The 17,883-nt window shown below is 40.0% G+C and overlaps 1 protein-coding gene and 1 non-coding gene across 10 annotated transcripts in view; both read left to right on the top strand.

Annotated features, from left to right (window-relative positions):
* Positions 1-17,234, top strand: part of AHCYL2 (adenosylhomocysteinase like 2) — a 143,541-nt gene extending 126,307 nt beyond the window's left edge. For 8 of the 9 annotated variants that reach the window (XM_074367078.1, XM_074367079.1, XM_074367082.1 and 5 more), the window contains exons 11-17: positions 1,543-1,613; positions 3,139-3,233; positions 9,960-10,058; positions 11,940-12,008; positions 12,131-12,209; positions 13,695-13,815; positions 14,212-17,234. In XM_074367078.1, coding sequence (XP_074223179.1) covers positions 1,543-1,613; positions 3,139-3,233; positions 9,960-10,058; positions 11,940-12,008; positions 12,131-12,209; positions 13,695-13,815; positions 14,212-14,218 — 541 coding nt within the window. In that variant the 3' untranslated portion in view covers positions 14,219-17,234. Of the gene's footprint in view, positions 1-1,542; positions 1,614-3,138; positions 3,234-3,944; positions 9,835-9,959; positions 10,059-11,939; positions 12,009-12,130; positions 12,210-13,694; positions 13,816-14,211 lie in introns of those variants that run through there. The other variant, XR_012508096.1, reaches the window with a different exon arrangement.
* LOC123614719 (U6 spliceosomal RNA) lies at positions 6,186-6,289 on the top strand. The gene has a single exon (XR_006722202.1). It is a non-coding gene; the product is annotated as a U6 spliceosomal RNA (small nuclear RNA).
* Positions 17,235-17,883: the final 649 nt, after the last annotated feature.

The following is a 17,883-nucleotide window of genomic DNA, read 5'->3' as shown; positions in this document are numbered from 1 at the left end:
CTGTGCCGTGTGCTGAGGATGAATAAGATGTATAGGTGAATGAGACAAGGTCCCTGTTTTTAGAAGCACACAGAATCACTGTGCAGTGTAGTAAGTGCTGTGATAGAGATGAACGTCACATGCTTCTGTAGGAGCACAAAGGAGAAATATCTAACTAAAGAGCGAGGGGGCAAGGTAGAAAGAGGTGTCGATGGAGTTGAGTCTTGAGACATGTAAATGATTTCTTAGTTTAGAAATAAGCTCCAGGTACCAGGAACATGTGCAAGATCACCTAGAAAGGAGAGAGCACATCATGTTCATGTTTAAGAAATTATTTAATGCAGCTGACCTATAGGTTAAATTTGGGGGAGTGGTAACACCTGAGGTAGGGGTCATATGTCAGTATAATCATATATTAACATAAGTATTTGAATCTTATCCTGAGAACAGTCAATCTCACTGAAGTATTTTAAGCAAGGGAGTGACAGGATCCAAATTGTGTTTAGGGAAATCACTCTGCAAAATGAATTAGAGAGACATAAACCTAGAGGCGATGAAATTGGGCCAGGGGCTACTGTACTAATCTAGGCAAGAAATAATAAGACCAAACATAAGGCCAGAATGTATGAAGAAGAAGAGACAGATCAAAGAAATTTTAAGGTATTAAGGAAAAAGAATCAACCAGATTTGGTGACAATTTTAATTAGGGAGAGGCAGTAGGCTAGGACATTCTAGTTTATTTGGCTTGTACAGTTGGGTGAATAGTAATGCTGTTGATTAAGATAAAAAATATAGAAGAAGGGATAGATAAGGTTGGTGGTGTGGGGAAGAGAATGAGTTTATTTTCAAACACAGTAAGTTTGAGGTCCTTGTGGGACACCAGGAGGAGTTATCCAGTGGATAATTTGATCCATGGCTCTGAAGCTTTGAAGAGAGCTAAGCTAAAGATATCGATGTGCAAATCAGCCACCTGTGAGGCATCATTTGTAGCCAAGGGAAGGGAATGGATAAGTGCTGAAAGGGTAGAGAAAAGAGTACCCTACCGAGTACCAACATTTAAAGGTTGACTGAGATCAAGAAAGAACAATCAGAAAAGTAGGGAAACCAAGAGAAAACAGTGTCATGGTCTCCAAAGAGTATAGAGTTTTAAGAAGACAAATAATGTTTAATGTAGCAGGGGAAATCAAGTAATATTAGAATCTAAGAAAAGAATTTTTCTTGACATTCAGGAGATCATTGATGATCTTGGGGAGAGCAGTTTCAGTGGGGCAGTAAGTTCAGGTAAAATGGCACTTTCTGGAAACTTGATTGGAGAATCTCATGGTTAACCCTGCTTCCCTATTATCATGGAAGAACTAGGTTCCAGTGATACGAAAGAAACTTTTATTTCTGACCTGTATGAGCTAAGGAAACGGTTTGAATTTTTCACTGCTAAGAATAGTCCAGCTATATCAAGAAGTGATGTAGGTACCAGAGGAACTTGGGTGATAGCTTTTGAGGTTGTGTGGCAAAAGGCTCCCCAGCTGCCTATTTGGGTTAATCGATCATACTTTATTTCTACAGTATGGATGGATTTCGACTGGTGAAATTAAATGAGGTCATCCGACAAGTGGATATTGTTATTACCTGTACAGGTATGATTATGACATATAAAGTAGTGTGGCACTTAGGAACACTTTCATAGAACAAGTGCAAAATGACTGAAAATGTTCTGAACAAAACCAAACTTTAAAAGCCAGAGATAGTCGTCCAGAAAACTAGTCAACCTTTCACACTCTTCCTGCCTTTTCAGAGCTCTGACCAAAAGTATACCATTAGGCCATCTCTACAGGAATGTTTCTCTCCAGCCCTTTTAACTGTTCTATATCTCCGTGCATCCTCAGCTACCTGGGAGATGGCTACAGATGAGTTTTATTTGGAAAGCCAGTTCTTACATTTGTACATTTGATGGTTTTTTATTTTACTTCCAGAAGTGATGTATATTTCTCTCTAGTCCCTATAATTAAAGCAAAGCTAGAGCAAAATTCTTTCTAGTTAGAGAAATGGGAATGGTAGTTGTGTTAATTCCCGAAGAGGTAGATTTTGAGTTTTAGAGAGGAATATACAGGTATGGCTACTTCCCTTGGACTGAGATACTTATTTTATCTTTATGTTAGAACCATAAACCATTGGAATGTTGGGTTTCTTTTATAATTTTATTTTAGAGGAGAAAATCATAATGTTTAAGAATAAAAATATTATTTGTAGCCTCAGGAAGAGTTGGGGACAAAGAGGGATCATAAGAAACTATTCTTGCTTCACATCAATCACTCGATAATTTTTTTTAATAGCTTTATTGAGATGTAATTCACTTACCACACATTTCACTCATTTTAAGTGTACAATTACAAAAAGCGTTTTCTAGCAAATTCAAAGGGTTATACGACCATCACCACAGTCTAATTTTTTTTACTGAGATGTAATTCAGATATCATCAGTCACCCTTTTAAAGTATACAGTTCAGTGATTTTTAGTAAAATTGTACAACATCCCATTATCTAATTCCAGAACATTTTCATCATTTCAAAAAGAAACCGCATACTATCAGCAGTCACTCCTCAGTCTACCCTCCATCTTTCCCCAGCCCTAGGCTACCATTAAATTCTCTGTCTCTGTATATTTGCTTATTCTAGATATTTCATATAAACAGAATCATACAACACGTGGTCTTTTGTGACTGGCTTTTTTTACCTAGCATAATATTTTCAGGGTTCATGCATGTTATAGCATGTATCAGTGTTTCATTCTTTTTATTGCTGAATAGTATTCCATTTTATAATATTCCATATATCAGATATATCATTTGCAAATATTTTGTCCCATTCTGTAGGTTGTCTTTTCACTTTCTTGGTGGTATCATTTGCAGCACAAAAGTTTTTCAATTTCAGTGTAGTCCAGTTTATTTTGTTTTTTCTTTGGTTCCTTGTGTTTTAGGTATTATACCTAAAAAACCACTGCTCAACTCAGGTCACAAAGATTTATTCGTATGCTCAGCTAAACTTTTATAGTTTTAGCTCTTACATTTAGGTCTCTGATCCATTTTAAGTTAAATTTACATATGGTGTGAGGTAGAGGTCCAACTTCATTCTTTTTCATGAGGGTATCTCTTCTGTTTTTAAGGTAACAAGAATGTGGTAACCAGAGAGCACTTGGACCGTATGAAGAATAGCTGCATCGTTTGTAACATGGGACATTCTAACACGGAGATTGATGTGGTAAGATCAACTAGTGGCTCATCATTGGGGGCTTTTTTTTTTTCTCTCCTTCCCAAGAAACATAAGCCAGAAGAAGAAATTGCAGGGTCACCAGTCATCCTAAACATGACTGTCCTGGCAGAGCTGTTCACTTACAAGCCTTATGGCCTGTGCTTATGGAATCGGTAAAACTTCTTCATCTCAACTTAATCATTTCAAATGATTCTTGTTTTCCACCTAAGCTTGATACCTACTTATACTCTAAGCCATTTTATCTTTATATATAGGATTAAGAGCTGGGTAGACTCAAAACTACAAAAAGGAAGCAACAAATGTGAGTCAGTATTGCTAGTCAGTATTTGTGGAATATTTGACTTTACCATAAAGATGAAATAAGTAGGTTGGTCCAAGGAAACAAGTCAAGGGAGGAAAATCTATGGGCTGGGATGAGAACACTGCTTAGGACTGACTGTCAAATATGGTGGTTTCCCTTTTCTCTCCCTCTTTCATGGGGCTAGGTCCCCCCTTAACATATGTACCAAACTATAGTAATTGCATCCATAGGTGTGACAAGTGATTCAGTAGCATGAGTTCCTCAAACTTGGAAAATCTGTCACTTTGGTTCTCTAATTTTATTATATCCACCGTAAAATTTTCCAATCCAACATAACACTCGGTCCTACTAAGTTGCCCAAGTAATAGTTAATAGAAGTGTTATTTATTTCTTTTCAGACTTACCAAATATGTCTCAGTGTGACTTTCACTCTGGTTTTAAATTTTTCTGGCATTTTTCTGGCACAACTGTATTTCTCTCTGGGTAAATGGCTCAAGCAAAGCATGCTTTCATCTCCACTGAGGGCTGCTCTGATTGAGCTTCAGCATGGCCAGGTAAGGATCGGTTGATATACTGAGAACCTGTTGGGTGTTTATTTTAAATGGTTTCTCTTTTTAACTCTGTGCTCTATTCTTCTGTTATTAAAAATAGCTGGGAAAACAACCTACCAGAGCCTATTGCTACCCTTGAGGTTTTTGAGTGGCATGGCTCCATTACTCTGTCTTTACTGTGATATTTTGCTTATAAAGAATAATTAATTTAGTTTTCTTTTTTGATTTTGGGGGGGTTGTTTGTCTTTGTTTTTTAAGTTCCACTTATGTACCATACTGCCCCTTTATTAAATGGTCAAAGATATTAATATTTCTAAAACTATCTAGCCCATGATTGTCATTTTCTGGATTAGTCCACTTATAGAGCCCCCAAATGGAAAAGCCTTAAAGGGAAGTAGTCATGCTCTGAGCCCTAAAGAGAAATCTTCTGTATAAGGGAAAGGGGAAGAAATTTTCTCTTCTAAACCCTCAAGAAGCTCTAAAATAAAAATAATTTCAAATGCAATCGTGTAATTTTTATACCTTTACTTTATCTCATTTCAACCTCTTGACCATCCCACGAGGCATTATTTTTATTCCTGATTTTCATTTGGGAAACTCTAAAGCTTAAGTGCATTGTTCAGTCATAGCCATTGATTCCAAAATGAAATTGATGCACAAAATCCATGTTTTTTGACTTCCAGTCCAGTTTTTTTGTTCTTGTTTTCCTATGTGTTATACTATTATCTCCTCATGCTTTTTTAGATTAACTTCAAATTGTGATGGTAATCTTTCCTCCAAAGGCAGCCCAGACATAAGTAATCTCTCAGGATAAAAGCCAAGAGCCTCTTTACCTCCCATCACAAATATGTATTGTGTGATTGCTATATGCCAGGTGCTATTCTGCATGCTTAGGATCAGTGTACAAAATAGGAAAAGATTCCTGCCCCTATGGAGTTTATATTTTACTGAGAAGAAGGATAATAAATATAATAAGTAGAATTTATAGTGTGTTAGAAGACGAAAACACCATGGATAAAAGAAAAAGTAGAGCATGGTAATGAGGATTAAGAGTGCTGGGTTATCATTTTAAAGAGAGGGATCAAGGTATAAGCCTCATTAAGAAGGTGATGGTTGGGGTAGAGGGTATAGCTCAGTGATAGAGCGCATGCTTAGCATGCACAAGATCTGGGGTTCAATCCCCGGCACCTCTATTAAAATAAAATAAAATAAAAATCCAACCAAAAAGAAAAAAAAGGTGATGGTTGAGCAAATCTGAAGGAATTAGCCATGTTGACTTTTAGATGAAGAACATTTCAAGACAAGGGAACAGCAGCCAGAGCAAATGCCCTAAGGTGCCAGTGTGCCTAGTGTGAGGAGCAGCAATGAGGCCAGTGTGGCTGGAACGGAAGAGCATGGGGCAGGGAAGAGTGGAAGATGAGGTCAGAGGTAATGAGCCAGATCTTATGGGGGGCCACGGTAAGAACTCCTCATTGTGTCTGGAGAGGAATAGTAAGCCATTATAGGATTTCTGACTTCTGTTTTAAAAGGATGATTTTTTGTTTCAAAAGGATCAGCCTGGTTTCTGTGGTGAGATTAGACCTACTTTTGCAGGTGTTGCTAGTAGCGCTAGTATCTGCCACTGACACTAGCCAAGAGCCATCTTTCAACTGTCTGTGCTCTTCTTAGCAGAAAATGACTAAACTAAATGGTCCAGAAAGGGACATGTTCAGAATGGCTTTGAAAATGTTAAATTACTCAACCTTGGATGGTAGTGTCACAGGGCATGTAAAATGAAATTTAAGGAAAGAGCAGGCTCAACTAATCATTGAATGCAGAATGATCATTCACTACTTAGCAAATTTGTATTGAGTACTTGCTCTGCTCTGTGCGAAGTACTAATTGGCTGAAGAAATAGCAGTGAACAATATGCCTACTTTCTTGCTTACATTCTAGTGTGGGAAACAGTTACTAAGTAGACAGTTATCGTCAGTTAGTGCCTAATACTGAAGAATAGCAGAAGGGTGAGGACATTGAGGAACCTATCTAGTTAGAGTAATCAAAGAAGGTATCTTTGAGGAGGGAACATTTGAACAAAAACCTGAATGAGTGCTTGCTTCAGCAGCACGTATGCTAAAATTGGAAGGATACTGAGATTAGCATAGCCCCTGTGCAAGGATGACACATAAACTCCTGAACCATTTCATATTTTTAAGGACCACTGCATTCTGGCAGAGAAGCCAGTGGGGTGGGGGCAGCGCAATCATCTCCCTGGAGGGCAAGCCTTTGTGAACCTCTACAGCCCCCTGCCTAAAGCATCTGGCAGCCCCAGACCTGCCCATGGGGGTTGCAGACTGCTCGCTTCCTTCCAGACCAGAAGGGCTGGGGGGATCCCAGCAGGGAGAGGGCAGGCCCTTCACCCTAGTTGCCAAACAGCCCCCCACCCCACCCTGGACCTTCCTCCTCCTCCCTCCATCCCTGATGGTTCTGGCTTCCCAAACCACTTTTGACCTCCTGATTCCTCTTGGGTTGAAGCAGACCAAGTCCCCCCCCAGGCACTGCTGTGGGGGGGGCTGTATTTAACGACGCCTCAATTCCCCATCTGTTCCTCCCCTTTCCCATGCTGCCAACTTCTAACCACAATAGTGACTCTGTGCTTGTCTGTTTAAAAAAAAAAAACAAAACTTGAATGAATTGAAGGAGCAAGCCATCTGAGCATTCTATTCAGAGAGAATGGTTAGTTAAAGACCATGAGGTAGAAATGTCCTTGATGTGTTTGAGGAACAGAAAAGATGCCACTGAGAATAAGAGGCAGCAAGGAGGTAGCAGGTGACTTTATACACCATGCTATGGACTTTAGATTTTATTCTGGGTACAAATGATGCCATTGGAATGTTTTGAGCAGGTGACTGACAAAACCTGACTTATGTTTTTAAAAATTACCCCAGCTGTTGTATGAAGAAAACACTCCTGGAGCTTGAGTGGTCATAGGGACGATAGGAAGCTCTTTCAGTATTTCCAGCAACAGAAAATGGTAGCGTGGATTAGCTGGGTAAACAGTGGAGGTGACAAGAAGTGAAGGTAGGACCAGTGGGATTTGCTAAATAAATTGGATGCAGAGTGTGATAAAAAGAGAGGAGAGTCATTGTAAGTTAACTCAGCCCAACTGCAAAGGAGAATGATCTGGTAAATTTTTATCCAGATATTTTTAGTAATCAAAAATTTTAGGGTCTTTTTTGTTTGAAATATATAGTTTACCTAACCTTGAGATACTGACTGCAGCATTTTTAGGAAGGAATAGCTCATGGAAAACATCAGTCATTTATGTATTTTTTTCTGAGAAATGATACCATGAATACTTACGGAACCTGCAATAGGAATTGTGCTCTTAGCTGCCTTTTGGCAAGCCTTTCACATACTTCCTTTCTCTTGAAAAGAGACCTGCTTACCCATATGTATCACACAGACAGCCTGTATGATTGTCAGCTTCACGGCTCAAGTAGTTAAACCATTATGTGCACATGCTTTAAAAGTTTTTGCCAGCTGAAGAATTACAACCTGAGACTTGCTGCTGACTCTGTGCTTCGCAGGACCAGAACCACAGTGGGAGGTACACCTAGTTGGGGAAAGGAGTGGGCTTAGGGAACCTGTTTCCTGGTAGATTGCTTAGTGATTGTAAATCCACAGAAAAGACAATTGGATGTCTTTAAGAGAAATTCCTGTAAAACTGTGCTAGCCAACGAAAACCCTTCTCTCAAGGAGTGTAACTGCCAAGTAGACTTTAATAGGTTATTGGGGCTGCTTGGGCAGTGCTAGAGATAACCAAGTTTCTCTTCAAACCCCATTTTAAACCCTCAGGTCTTTTGCTTGCATCATAGCCATCCCAGTGCTCTAGTAAACCACCTCTACTAAGCATTGATTATTTTATAATGTTCATAGGAAGTGCCCTTTCCTTGATTCCACCGTATCTTTTTTTCCCAGGAAATCCTTCCTAAGACGGGAGATTTTGTTAATCATTGTGCCATCTCTTTACTCCCAGTCACCAAGATTGCTTGTCCAATGGAAGATTAGGAATGTGAAACACTAAGAACTTGAAATCCTTTAAAGTCCCATCATCTCAATAAAAAATTGTCAGTGTCACCAAGAAGTGTCTCTTGGCTCTACATGGTTATGGTCCTTCATGATATTTCTAAAGGCTGAATAATTTACTTTGTATGTCCTTAACTTCCCAAAATGGTCTGTTTGCTAAAATTCTTTTAAACTTTATTTACAGTGTTTATTTGTAAAATTTCTTTTTTAAATTCTAATTTTAAAGTAATACTTGCTTAGTTTACAGTTCAAACTATAAATATGTTTAAAGTAAGAAATTAAAAATTCACGAAATTGAGATTATAGTATGTTATTTCTGCAACTTGATTTTTTTCACCTAACAACGTATGGTCTTCATGTTAACACATACAGATCTACTTCTTTATTTGTTAAGAATTGCATGCTATTCTGTTGTATGGAATTATCCTGATTTACCTAGACATTTCCTTGTTGACTTACATTTTTGCTATTACAAATAATACTGGGTTGAATATTCTTGGGCACTTACATTTCTGAACTTAAGCAACTACTTCCATAGGATAGAGCCTTAAAAGTGAATTTGTTTAGTTAAAGATTAGGTGTATATAAAATTTTGTTAGCCCAGTTGCCCTTTAGAAAAGTTGAATCAATTTATGAAACTTGACATCTCAAGAGATTTTATATTTCTCATCTACCTAATAAAGAAGTGGTCCAGACCACTAATAAAGTTCTGAATATAATGAAATATAATTATATGCCTGTCTTTCCCACTAGATTGGGAGGATACAGTCCCTGTCCGTAAATAGCTCACAGTCCAGGGGAGGAGTCCACAGTCTTATCTATAATAGTGCGTTTGCTACAATGCCTAGAATATAATGTGTACTCAGTAAGTGATTATTATATAACTAAAGTGTTTCTCTTTATTTATCTGCAAACTACTATTTGGCAGGACTTCTCAGTTTTACCAACTTGAGCCAGTGGGTAGTCAGAGTACAGACTCCTTTTCTAATTTAGGCATTGCCTCTTGGAAGAAGAAAGTTATTATCTTAAGTCTAAACCCTGTGACTGTTGTTTGATTGCTGCTGCTGATAAACTTAACATTTCTTCTCTTGTTCTCGGAATATACAATATACAGAAATGGATGGAGGGTGAGCCACCAGGAGCTTTACTCCACCATTAAGCATTTCTTTAAAGGCTACCTCACGTTTGCACTTAGGTCACAAAGCTTCTGATCTTTAGGGTGAACCACCATCATTGAGAAGGTGGAACCTGGGACACTGGGACATGAGGGCAGAACCTTGGGCCCCGGCATGCTACCTGTAGGACATACAGCCTTCTCTAACTAATCTCACTCAGCTCTGACACTCCTTTTCTCTGTGTCCCTTCAGCACTTATGTATTCAGTTTGCACTGTATTAATCTGCACTTGTTTGCATGTTGCTTTGTAAGTATTAAAGGCTTTTATCCCCTCACATATGTATTGTTTTGTGTCCCCAACTACAGTACAAGGTTTTTGAAGGCAGAAACCATGTCTTTGGTTTCTTTTGTATTTCCCATAGCACCTTTTACTGTGCTCAGCAGTCAGTGGGCGTACAGTATATGTTGTGGAATGACATCCTGAGTGATCCCTCCCTGGCTGGGCCTAAGATTAAATTCCCTGAAATGGAACAGTCCTAACCAACCCAGGACAGGTATTCTCCATCTGGCATGTTGGTTGCTCTTTTCGACTTGCTATTTGAAATGGCTCCCTTCAGCATCTTTCGATCCAGAAAGGGGCTTGGCATGGCTGATGGTATCCTTGCTGTCTGTGTTCCAGGCGAGTCTGCGGACACCAGAACTGACCTGGGAGCGAGTGAGATCCCAAGTTGACCATGTAATATGGCCTGATGGCAAGAGGATAGTATTGCTGGCAGAGGTAAGACCTGAGGCTGGTAAGAGAGATTCACCCCTGACCGGAGAGACTGCAGTACCCAGGTCCCCTCCTCCTCATGTTCTCCCATCCTTTCTGCATCTCTTAAGCACAAGCTTAACTACTTTACCAATAGATTTTACATCTAACTATGAAAGGTCTTTTCATTCAGCAATTAAGAAACTATTTTGGTTCCCCACTTTTCACCAATTATCCTGTCTCTCTATGTCACTCTGCAGGTTGAGTCAGATAATGACTATTACTGTGGAAAGAATTAACAGATAGAACCAATGCCACTTTGAGTGATGCTTACAAAGAGATAATGTCATTTGTGGGATGGTTTAATCAGTAAGCACAAAGTAGATATTCCTGACTGTGACTCAGACAATCTTAAGCAAACTCTGGGAAGGTCATGTCTTTGCTAATAGATCCCCTGTTTTTGAGTGTCCATTCCCCTAAGCTGAGCCAGAAGTATAGTAGATACCCAGCTATATATCGGTTGTGTGGCTGATACTTCCCTCTCAGCTTCTTCTAGCTCAGCCTTACTCTTGACTTTCTTTCCACTTAGACTTCCATGTCAATATTTAGCCACTTTTCCTTTCTTGACAGTGTCTCTTCCCTGTCCTAGATTCCTGACAGCTCTAACACTGCCCTCTGTTTTTACCTTGATACTTTCTCTTCTTCAGGGAAAGATACCAAGATAACAAGGAGGATAGTAATACTTTCCTTGAGTTTTGATTTTCATTGTTTTTTTCAATTAAAGAAACTGAATATGAAAATGTAAAGCATATACTGTCTTCATCTAGGGATGCTTAAATTTATGTTTGAGTATTTTTCCTGTTCTCTTCACCTTTCCTCACCTTATCTCACCTTCTCAAAGACTTCAGGGCATCTGTAAAGAAGGATGTACAGGGAGGGAATGGGCAGGTTGATAAATATTCATTAATTGCTTTAATGTCAGCCCACTGTCTGATGACTTATTGCTAGTTGCCCTGAGAGGTCCCTGTCTAGCAATTTTGGTGACAAAAGCAACTAACACAGTTAGTTTTGTTTTTGGCTACTATGTTGAGCAAAAAAGGTAATCAAGCTTCCTCGGAAATAAAGTAGGAAAGGATGGCATTGGAAGAAGTTTCTAGTCCTTCTAACTCTCTGAGTCACCCACTCGAAATACATAGCTGTCCTGGATTCAGGAGAACCAAATTGAGGAAGAGGCACAGAAATCCTTACAGCTTCCTAAATCAAAATATATCTCCATCACAACCTGGAGAGATTGTCCTTGGATTTGACCAGATCATTGTTTAGGACAGCTTTTCAAAGGAATAGCAATGCATCAGAAGGAAGATATTCTGTTGTAGAAAATAGAAAATTCAAGAGAAATACACCCTTCCTTGGCATAAGCCTCAGGGTCATGTGACCATTTCTAGTTCTTTCTTTTTCTCTCTCTTTTTTTTTTAATTTAGAACTATCAGATTTTACTTCATCTGATATCTTTCAAAAAGTTATAATTTTAATGTTAGCAAAAAAAAGTTACTTCCTATCATTTCATTAAAAAGAAAAAAACTTTTCTGTAGCCAAAGATTCCTATTTTTGAATTACAGTCCTGCAAGGCACATACAGAACTCACCTCCTTCAAAACATACAGAAGATATACCCCCTGAAATAGTCCCAGAAATCTTTTAACTTATTACCTTCATCAGATTTTCCAGAATTTTGTTAACATTTCGCTTAAATGTCAATTGATTCATTTCCATTGGTTGAATACCTGATTTTTGTCCAGCATAGTAGTTGGGAAGTATTTAGAAAATGGCAGTGGTGTTCTTCCCTCACTTCTCAAAGCCAAAGACTTCATCTAACCAACCCATTTGTGTGTCACGCCTTGCCCTCTAGGGCCGTCTGCTGAACCTCAGCTGCTCCACAGTGCCTACCTTTGTGCTCTCCATCACCGCCACTACTCAGGTAAGGCCCCCACAGTGGGGAAGCAGTGGGCTGGAGAGGGTCATTAGCCCATCAGGGTTTCATTTGGTAAGAGGTGGGTTGCTGTGAATGGCATGTCAGCATCCGTCTCTCTGCTTTTCTAGGCTCTTGCCTTGATAGAGCTCTACAATGCTCCTGAGGGCCGCTATAAGCAGGATGTCTACCTGTTGCCCAAGAAAATGGGTAAGCTTGAGCTATTCTATCCCCATCCTTACCAAGAAGTTCAGAGTCAGGGGCTAAATGAAGTTTGGGGGCATTATATTTCTTAGAGATAGAAAAAAGGTATCTTCATCTTATAAAGTAGGAGCTAGAATTCCTAGATTCCAGCCCCAGTTGATTTGTCACATTTTTCAAACGGGTTACCCTAAGCAAGTCACAACACTGTGCTGTGATTTAGTTTACCTGCCTGTGAATTTTAAGGATTTTCCCAAAGTGTCTATTATACAAGAAAAGAATCTCAAAGGAAAAAAAAAAATATCCTCCCCACAAGAGAGAAAATCGTCTCCTACCTTGTGACATCTGACTGGTTCCAGCTCTAGGCTGCCAGATAGCCTCTACCAAACTGTTCTCAGACCAAGAAGACTTTCATTCTACGCCTTCTAACACTGACCCTGTTGTTTCAGGCCAAAGGAAAGACTCTGAATAGCTGCTGTTAAGAGTGTAGTTGTGTGGCTGTTTTGTATAAGAGAAATATTAAATTGTCTTAAATTTTTAAGGAGCTTGCCTCAAGCACCTGAACTGATAACAGTGTGTTTATAAACTCCTGAGCCAAAGATCAGGGCATAAATCAGCTTCTAGTTTTGTTTTGCTTTAGCATTAAAGGCATAGCAACTGTTAGAAGTTGGCAACATATTCTCCCTTTAAAAGGCACTTTGGAAAGATATTTTAAAAAATAGAACAGTCCATATTCTGACTGAATGTATAATTAAGTTAGAGAGACCAGACAAATACATAGGAAATGACACAAAAATTCTGAATAATATGTATTCAGGTAAGAGAAGGTAAATAGAAACCCATAAGAGCTAAGAGTGGTGAAAGCAAAGCAAACAGTGTCGTGTCCTTAGTCACTCCTTTCAGATTTCCGCAGGTGTTAGTGTTTCTTTCTTTCTTTCTTTCTTTCTTTTTATAAAGCTGTTAATGAGTTTTCTTATTTATTTATTTTTTTGAGGAAGGAGGTAATTAGGTTTATTTATTTATTTTTAGAGGAAGTACTGGAGATTGAACCCAAGACCTTGTGCATGCTAAGCATGTGCTCTAGTACTTGAGCTATATCCTCCCCCCAGGTGTCTGTTTCTGAGTGACCCAAAGTATAGGGTTCAAGGTAGAACTACAGTTGGAGCTTCTCGCTTTTTAGACCCCCCCTACTCTCCCATCCTTTATTTTAGACTCTAAGGCCTATTGTTTCTTTCACATCTCCCTCACTTTTCTGGGGAGAAGGAAAGGTTCAGGGCTGAAACAGCTTGTAAGGAAGAAATGTTAGGACTTTGAAAAGCACTGAGCTTAGGCTCAAGCAACCATTCTTAGAATTGAGATCCAGTAAGCAAAAGTTGAACATTTTTTCATTTAGCTCCAAGAATTAGAAGGCGCTTTCCAACTTTTTAAGGCTGAAGAGGATTGCTAGACAAGAGGCTTGAATGCTTATTCCAGGTCTTTTGTGGTCTATTCCAGATGAGTATGTGGCCAGCCTACACCTGCCCACCTTTGATGCCCACCTGACCGAGCTGACAGATGAACAGGCCAAGTATCTGGGACTCAACAAGAATGGGCCCTTCAAGCCCAATTACTACAGGTGCCTTGGGCTCCCCAGAAAACTGGGAAGCCTGGGTAGTGAAGAGCTTCCTGCACTGGAATTGGTCTTTGCAGCCATTACCATATTTACATGAACTCAGAAAAATAAACCCACTCCCCATCACTGCCCCCTGTAAAGGACTCTTTGAGGTCTTCTCCAGACATTAAATAGTGTTCCTTTTCCTGAATTTGCCATTTCATCTTCTTGATATAATATTCATCTCTATATGGAGAAATCCTGGCCTTTTTCATTGATGTGAAAAAGTCCATTTAGCTCCTCTCACCATACACTGCAGAAAAGTCCCTGCCTCCCCGTTACACCTTTAGGCAGGTTCTTCATGTCCCAGCATCCCCACAAGCTGATAACATCCAGTCTCATCTTTATTTTTCCCTACAGGTATTAAGTTCCTGTAACTCAAGCCAGAAGAAGTTTTAAGGAATAGAACTCCAAGTCTTTTCTCCACTCCTATACAGGAAAGAACCCAGCAAGCTGCTTCTCCAATCAGCTGCCCGCCGTGCTCATCCTGTATGTTAGATTATTTATTTATTAAAATCCAGAATCCTGTGCCTGTCGCCTTGGCCTAGAGTGTGGTTGCTGCCCCAAGGGCTGTAAGAGCCACAGAGGACAGGCTGAGAAAGGAAAGAAATGGGGTAGCTGCTCCCAGTGCGTCTTTCGAATGATTCCCCATTGACTCTGAGTCCTCAGCATTGGTCAGTATTCTCTCGTCCAGGCTCAGGAGTTAGTCCATGGATTCCAGATTCCTTGTTCTCTGGGGGTTTTCTGGAATAAGTTTTTAACAGCTGCCTTTCTCAGCTTTGGCCCTTCCCTAGGTGAGGCCTTTTGGAAACCACTGAATTCATTTGGCCTGGGTTCCCAGCCTTGACCATCACTATCACTGCCTTCTTTATACAATGGCTGGGAAGGAAGGAGTGTTGTGGCTTTGGCAGCTACACCAAAAACTCAGCTCTGCCTGTACTTGCTGTGGGTCTCCTTCCTTACCCGGGACTCCTTTCTTCTTGAATATTTATGTCCATTTTAACACTTTCAGGTTCCAAGAGGAATGTGCCCCTATTATTTCCTCAGCAGCTCTGATGTTTGTCAGACATTTGTTTTGCTGTCTTCATAACCCAGCTAACCTCTGCTCAGGAAGTGGGGGCCAGCCCCACGGGAGCCTGTAATTTTACTTCCTTGTCATTTAACTGGATAGTTTCCCGGGAAGCTCCCTCCAGATTGGCACTGTCTCATAAAAGGAGGCTTGTTGTGAAACACTGCTTCCTGAAACTTCCTCCTATTGCCTAAAACTTTCTGAAACTGAGCAGGAAAAGGCTTACCTTTCAAGGGATTTGGGAGTGCAGGACTTTGGAAATGGGACAGGTCTTTCAGGCCCACAGCTCAATACCCTAAAGAAGCAGAATGTATTTATTTGTCCCCTGGGAAGGGCTTTGCAGCTTAACTGAGTAGGCTATACAGAGATGACACTGTCAACTGAATCCAGATAATCAAAGCTAGTTTGACTAGTTTGAACCTCATCGGACATTCATCCCTTTGGTCATTGCCATTGATGAAACTGAAATCTAATGTCTCTGCAATTTGGTCTGTCGTCTTTCTTCTCTGCAGGCATATCTTTTTATGTTCTGGCCTCTTCCATCTTAAGATTCTGTATTTCAGAGAGGTAGTTTTTTGAACAACTCCACCATTACAAAAAATTTATAATGTGAGCAGCCTGAAATTTTGTATCCCACCTAAGAATTGGATTCCTTTTGGAGACTGACCTATTGGTCTTAAGGGTTCCATTGGGACCAGATTGGTTCTAGGAGTTAAGTCTGGAGTGGCCCTAGGAATCTTGGATGAAATGAGCCCTTTTTTCCCCTGCCATCCCTATTTAATACTTGAAGTTTTGCTTGTTTTTCCATTTTTTTCTATCATGGTTTGCTTCAAAGTCTCAAGACCAGGGTGACTCAAGGAAACACCAAACCACCCAGGATCACTATAACCTTCTGCTCCTCAGTTTCCACCTTCTCCAGCTTCCCCTGGTCTTCACATATATCCTGAGCTAGTCTGGAAGTGACCTTCCTTTTGGAGGTAGGGAGGTGGGCCTTAGGTAAATGGCTCTTTGCCTCATTAAATAGCATACTGGCTCAGCCCATAGAATCTGGTTCATCAGAGACCTATGTCTTAGCGAGTACTAGAAAATTGCCACATACATGGCTGTATTCTTTCATAAAGAAGATCATAAAGGCTGAAAATTCCACCAGGGCTATTGAGTTCTTCCTTTTGCCTTCCCAGTTCTGATTTTTGTATTAACTGAATCCCTTTAGCAGAAGATTCAGAAAATGAGATTTGTAGCTCATCTTACATCCAGAGTAGAATCCATTAGGCAGATATCTGGACTCCAGCCTATTATGTTTTAGGCCAAATATCACAGCCTGCTGTTTCTCAGCAAAGCCTGGCTGCCTGTGGTGCTCACTCTGCTGGTCCTGACAGAGCAAGCTCTGCCTTGCAGTAGTGAAGAGACCCATTCCAAATGAACAAGGAGCCACACTGGGCTTCTAGGTTAGGTTGCCAGTGTTGCTACCCATGGTGAGGTATTTGCCTCTGAATTTCAGGGGATCCTGAGTCACCAACCATTAAGGAAAAGGAGGTCCAGGCCTCCTGAGTATTTGGGTTCTACCTTGGTGTTGGAATTTGGTCATTATTCTCTCTGCCCTTGTAATCAGAACAAAGATGTCATCTTCCCTCAAGCTCTCACCTTAGACGCATCCTAGGTATCTGGAAGCATGGGAAAGACTTTTTATATGTGGCCCTGGCCTGTAGGGATTCTTACCATTTTCTCTACAATGAATTTGTGCTAGTTTTCAAGGTCTTTTTTGCCTTCTTAAAGGAAATATTCAATTTTCTTTTTCTCACTAAAAAAAAAAAAATAAATATATAAAGATATCTGGTCTACCTTCCCTCTGCCCTCCTACCTCCTTGTCTTCCCTTCCCATATGAGCACGGCTCCCCATGGCCACATACTCTTGCAAAGCTTTTTTGCTGCTTGGCTTTTCTCTGAACAGATCTGAAATCGCTGCTCCTGTGGTTTTCTCAAAATTAACTTTGTCCTGGTTTTAAAAGAGAAATCAAAATGCATTGTTGCATTAAGCTTTTTTAATAAAGGAAAATTATGGAAAGAAACTAGGCAACACCAGCAAATTATATGTGGACAAGTTCTAAACTCTATATACGTACGTACATACTATATATATATATAAATAATCATCTAGTTCTCATTGTCATCTTACTAAAAGGAAATAAAACCTCTAAGGATTGCCATTTCTGAGAGGCTCTTGGAAATCTTTATGTCTAAGTGATTGGATTAGATCAGCAATAATTAATTAATATGTAATCTCAAACGATAAATAAAATATTCTTAAAATGGATTATTGTCTTGAGAGTATTCCTTGCTGAACTAGGAATTCAGAGATGAGAGAGGTTTCTGGGCAACAGGCTGGAGAGCTTGCTGTAGAGCTAGGATGTGAAAAGCTGAAGCAGTTACCAATAGGCGTGTTTGAGTGGCCTTAGCTGTGAGTCTCTCATTCCATAGCGGGTCACTCCACTCATAAATACCACCCCCTGCTGCCTACCCCGTTATGTGTATAAAGAACCTGCTTTCTCAGAGCCATCACCCTGGGTAGTTGAGAGAGTACTTACAGCCTGGTCCTTGGTCCCCCAAGCCCTCTGTGTGCTGCCCTTAGCTGGAGAGCACAGGAAGCCAGCATCCCATAGTTTGGTTTGGGACCAAAGGACCCTGACACCTAACTACATCCAACCAAAGAGAAGGAAGAAATGAATCTGGCAGAGAATTCTCTCTTCAGCCAGGTTTTGCCTGACTACATCATAACCAGAGGATGAGTCCAACTGCCTGTTCTTTCTCAACTACCAGTAGAGTACTCATTTTTGAGTAGCTTTCTGATAGCCACCTTCTTTAGTTGACAACCTAAACTAGTTTGACATCATGTATGCAAAATGTTTTCTTCCCTATCAGAATTTCATGCCACTTTGAGTTCTGTTAATCTAAACCAAGGGCCA

Source organism: Camelus bactrianus, chromosome 7, assembly GCF_048773025.1.
Source record: "Camelus bactrianus isolate YW-2024 breed Bactrian camel chromosome 7, ASM4877302v1, whole genome shotgun sequence".
In the NCBI taxonomy this organism is placed as follows: Eukaryota; Metazoa; Chordata; class Mammalia; order Artiodactyla; family Camelidae; genus Camelus; species Camelus bactrianus.
Note: the sequence above shows the minus strand (reverse complement) of the source record. Positions and strands in the feature narration are given on the sequence as shown.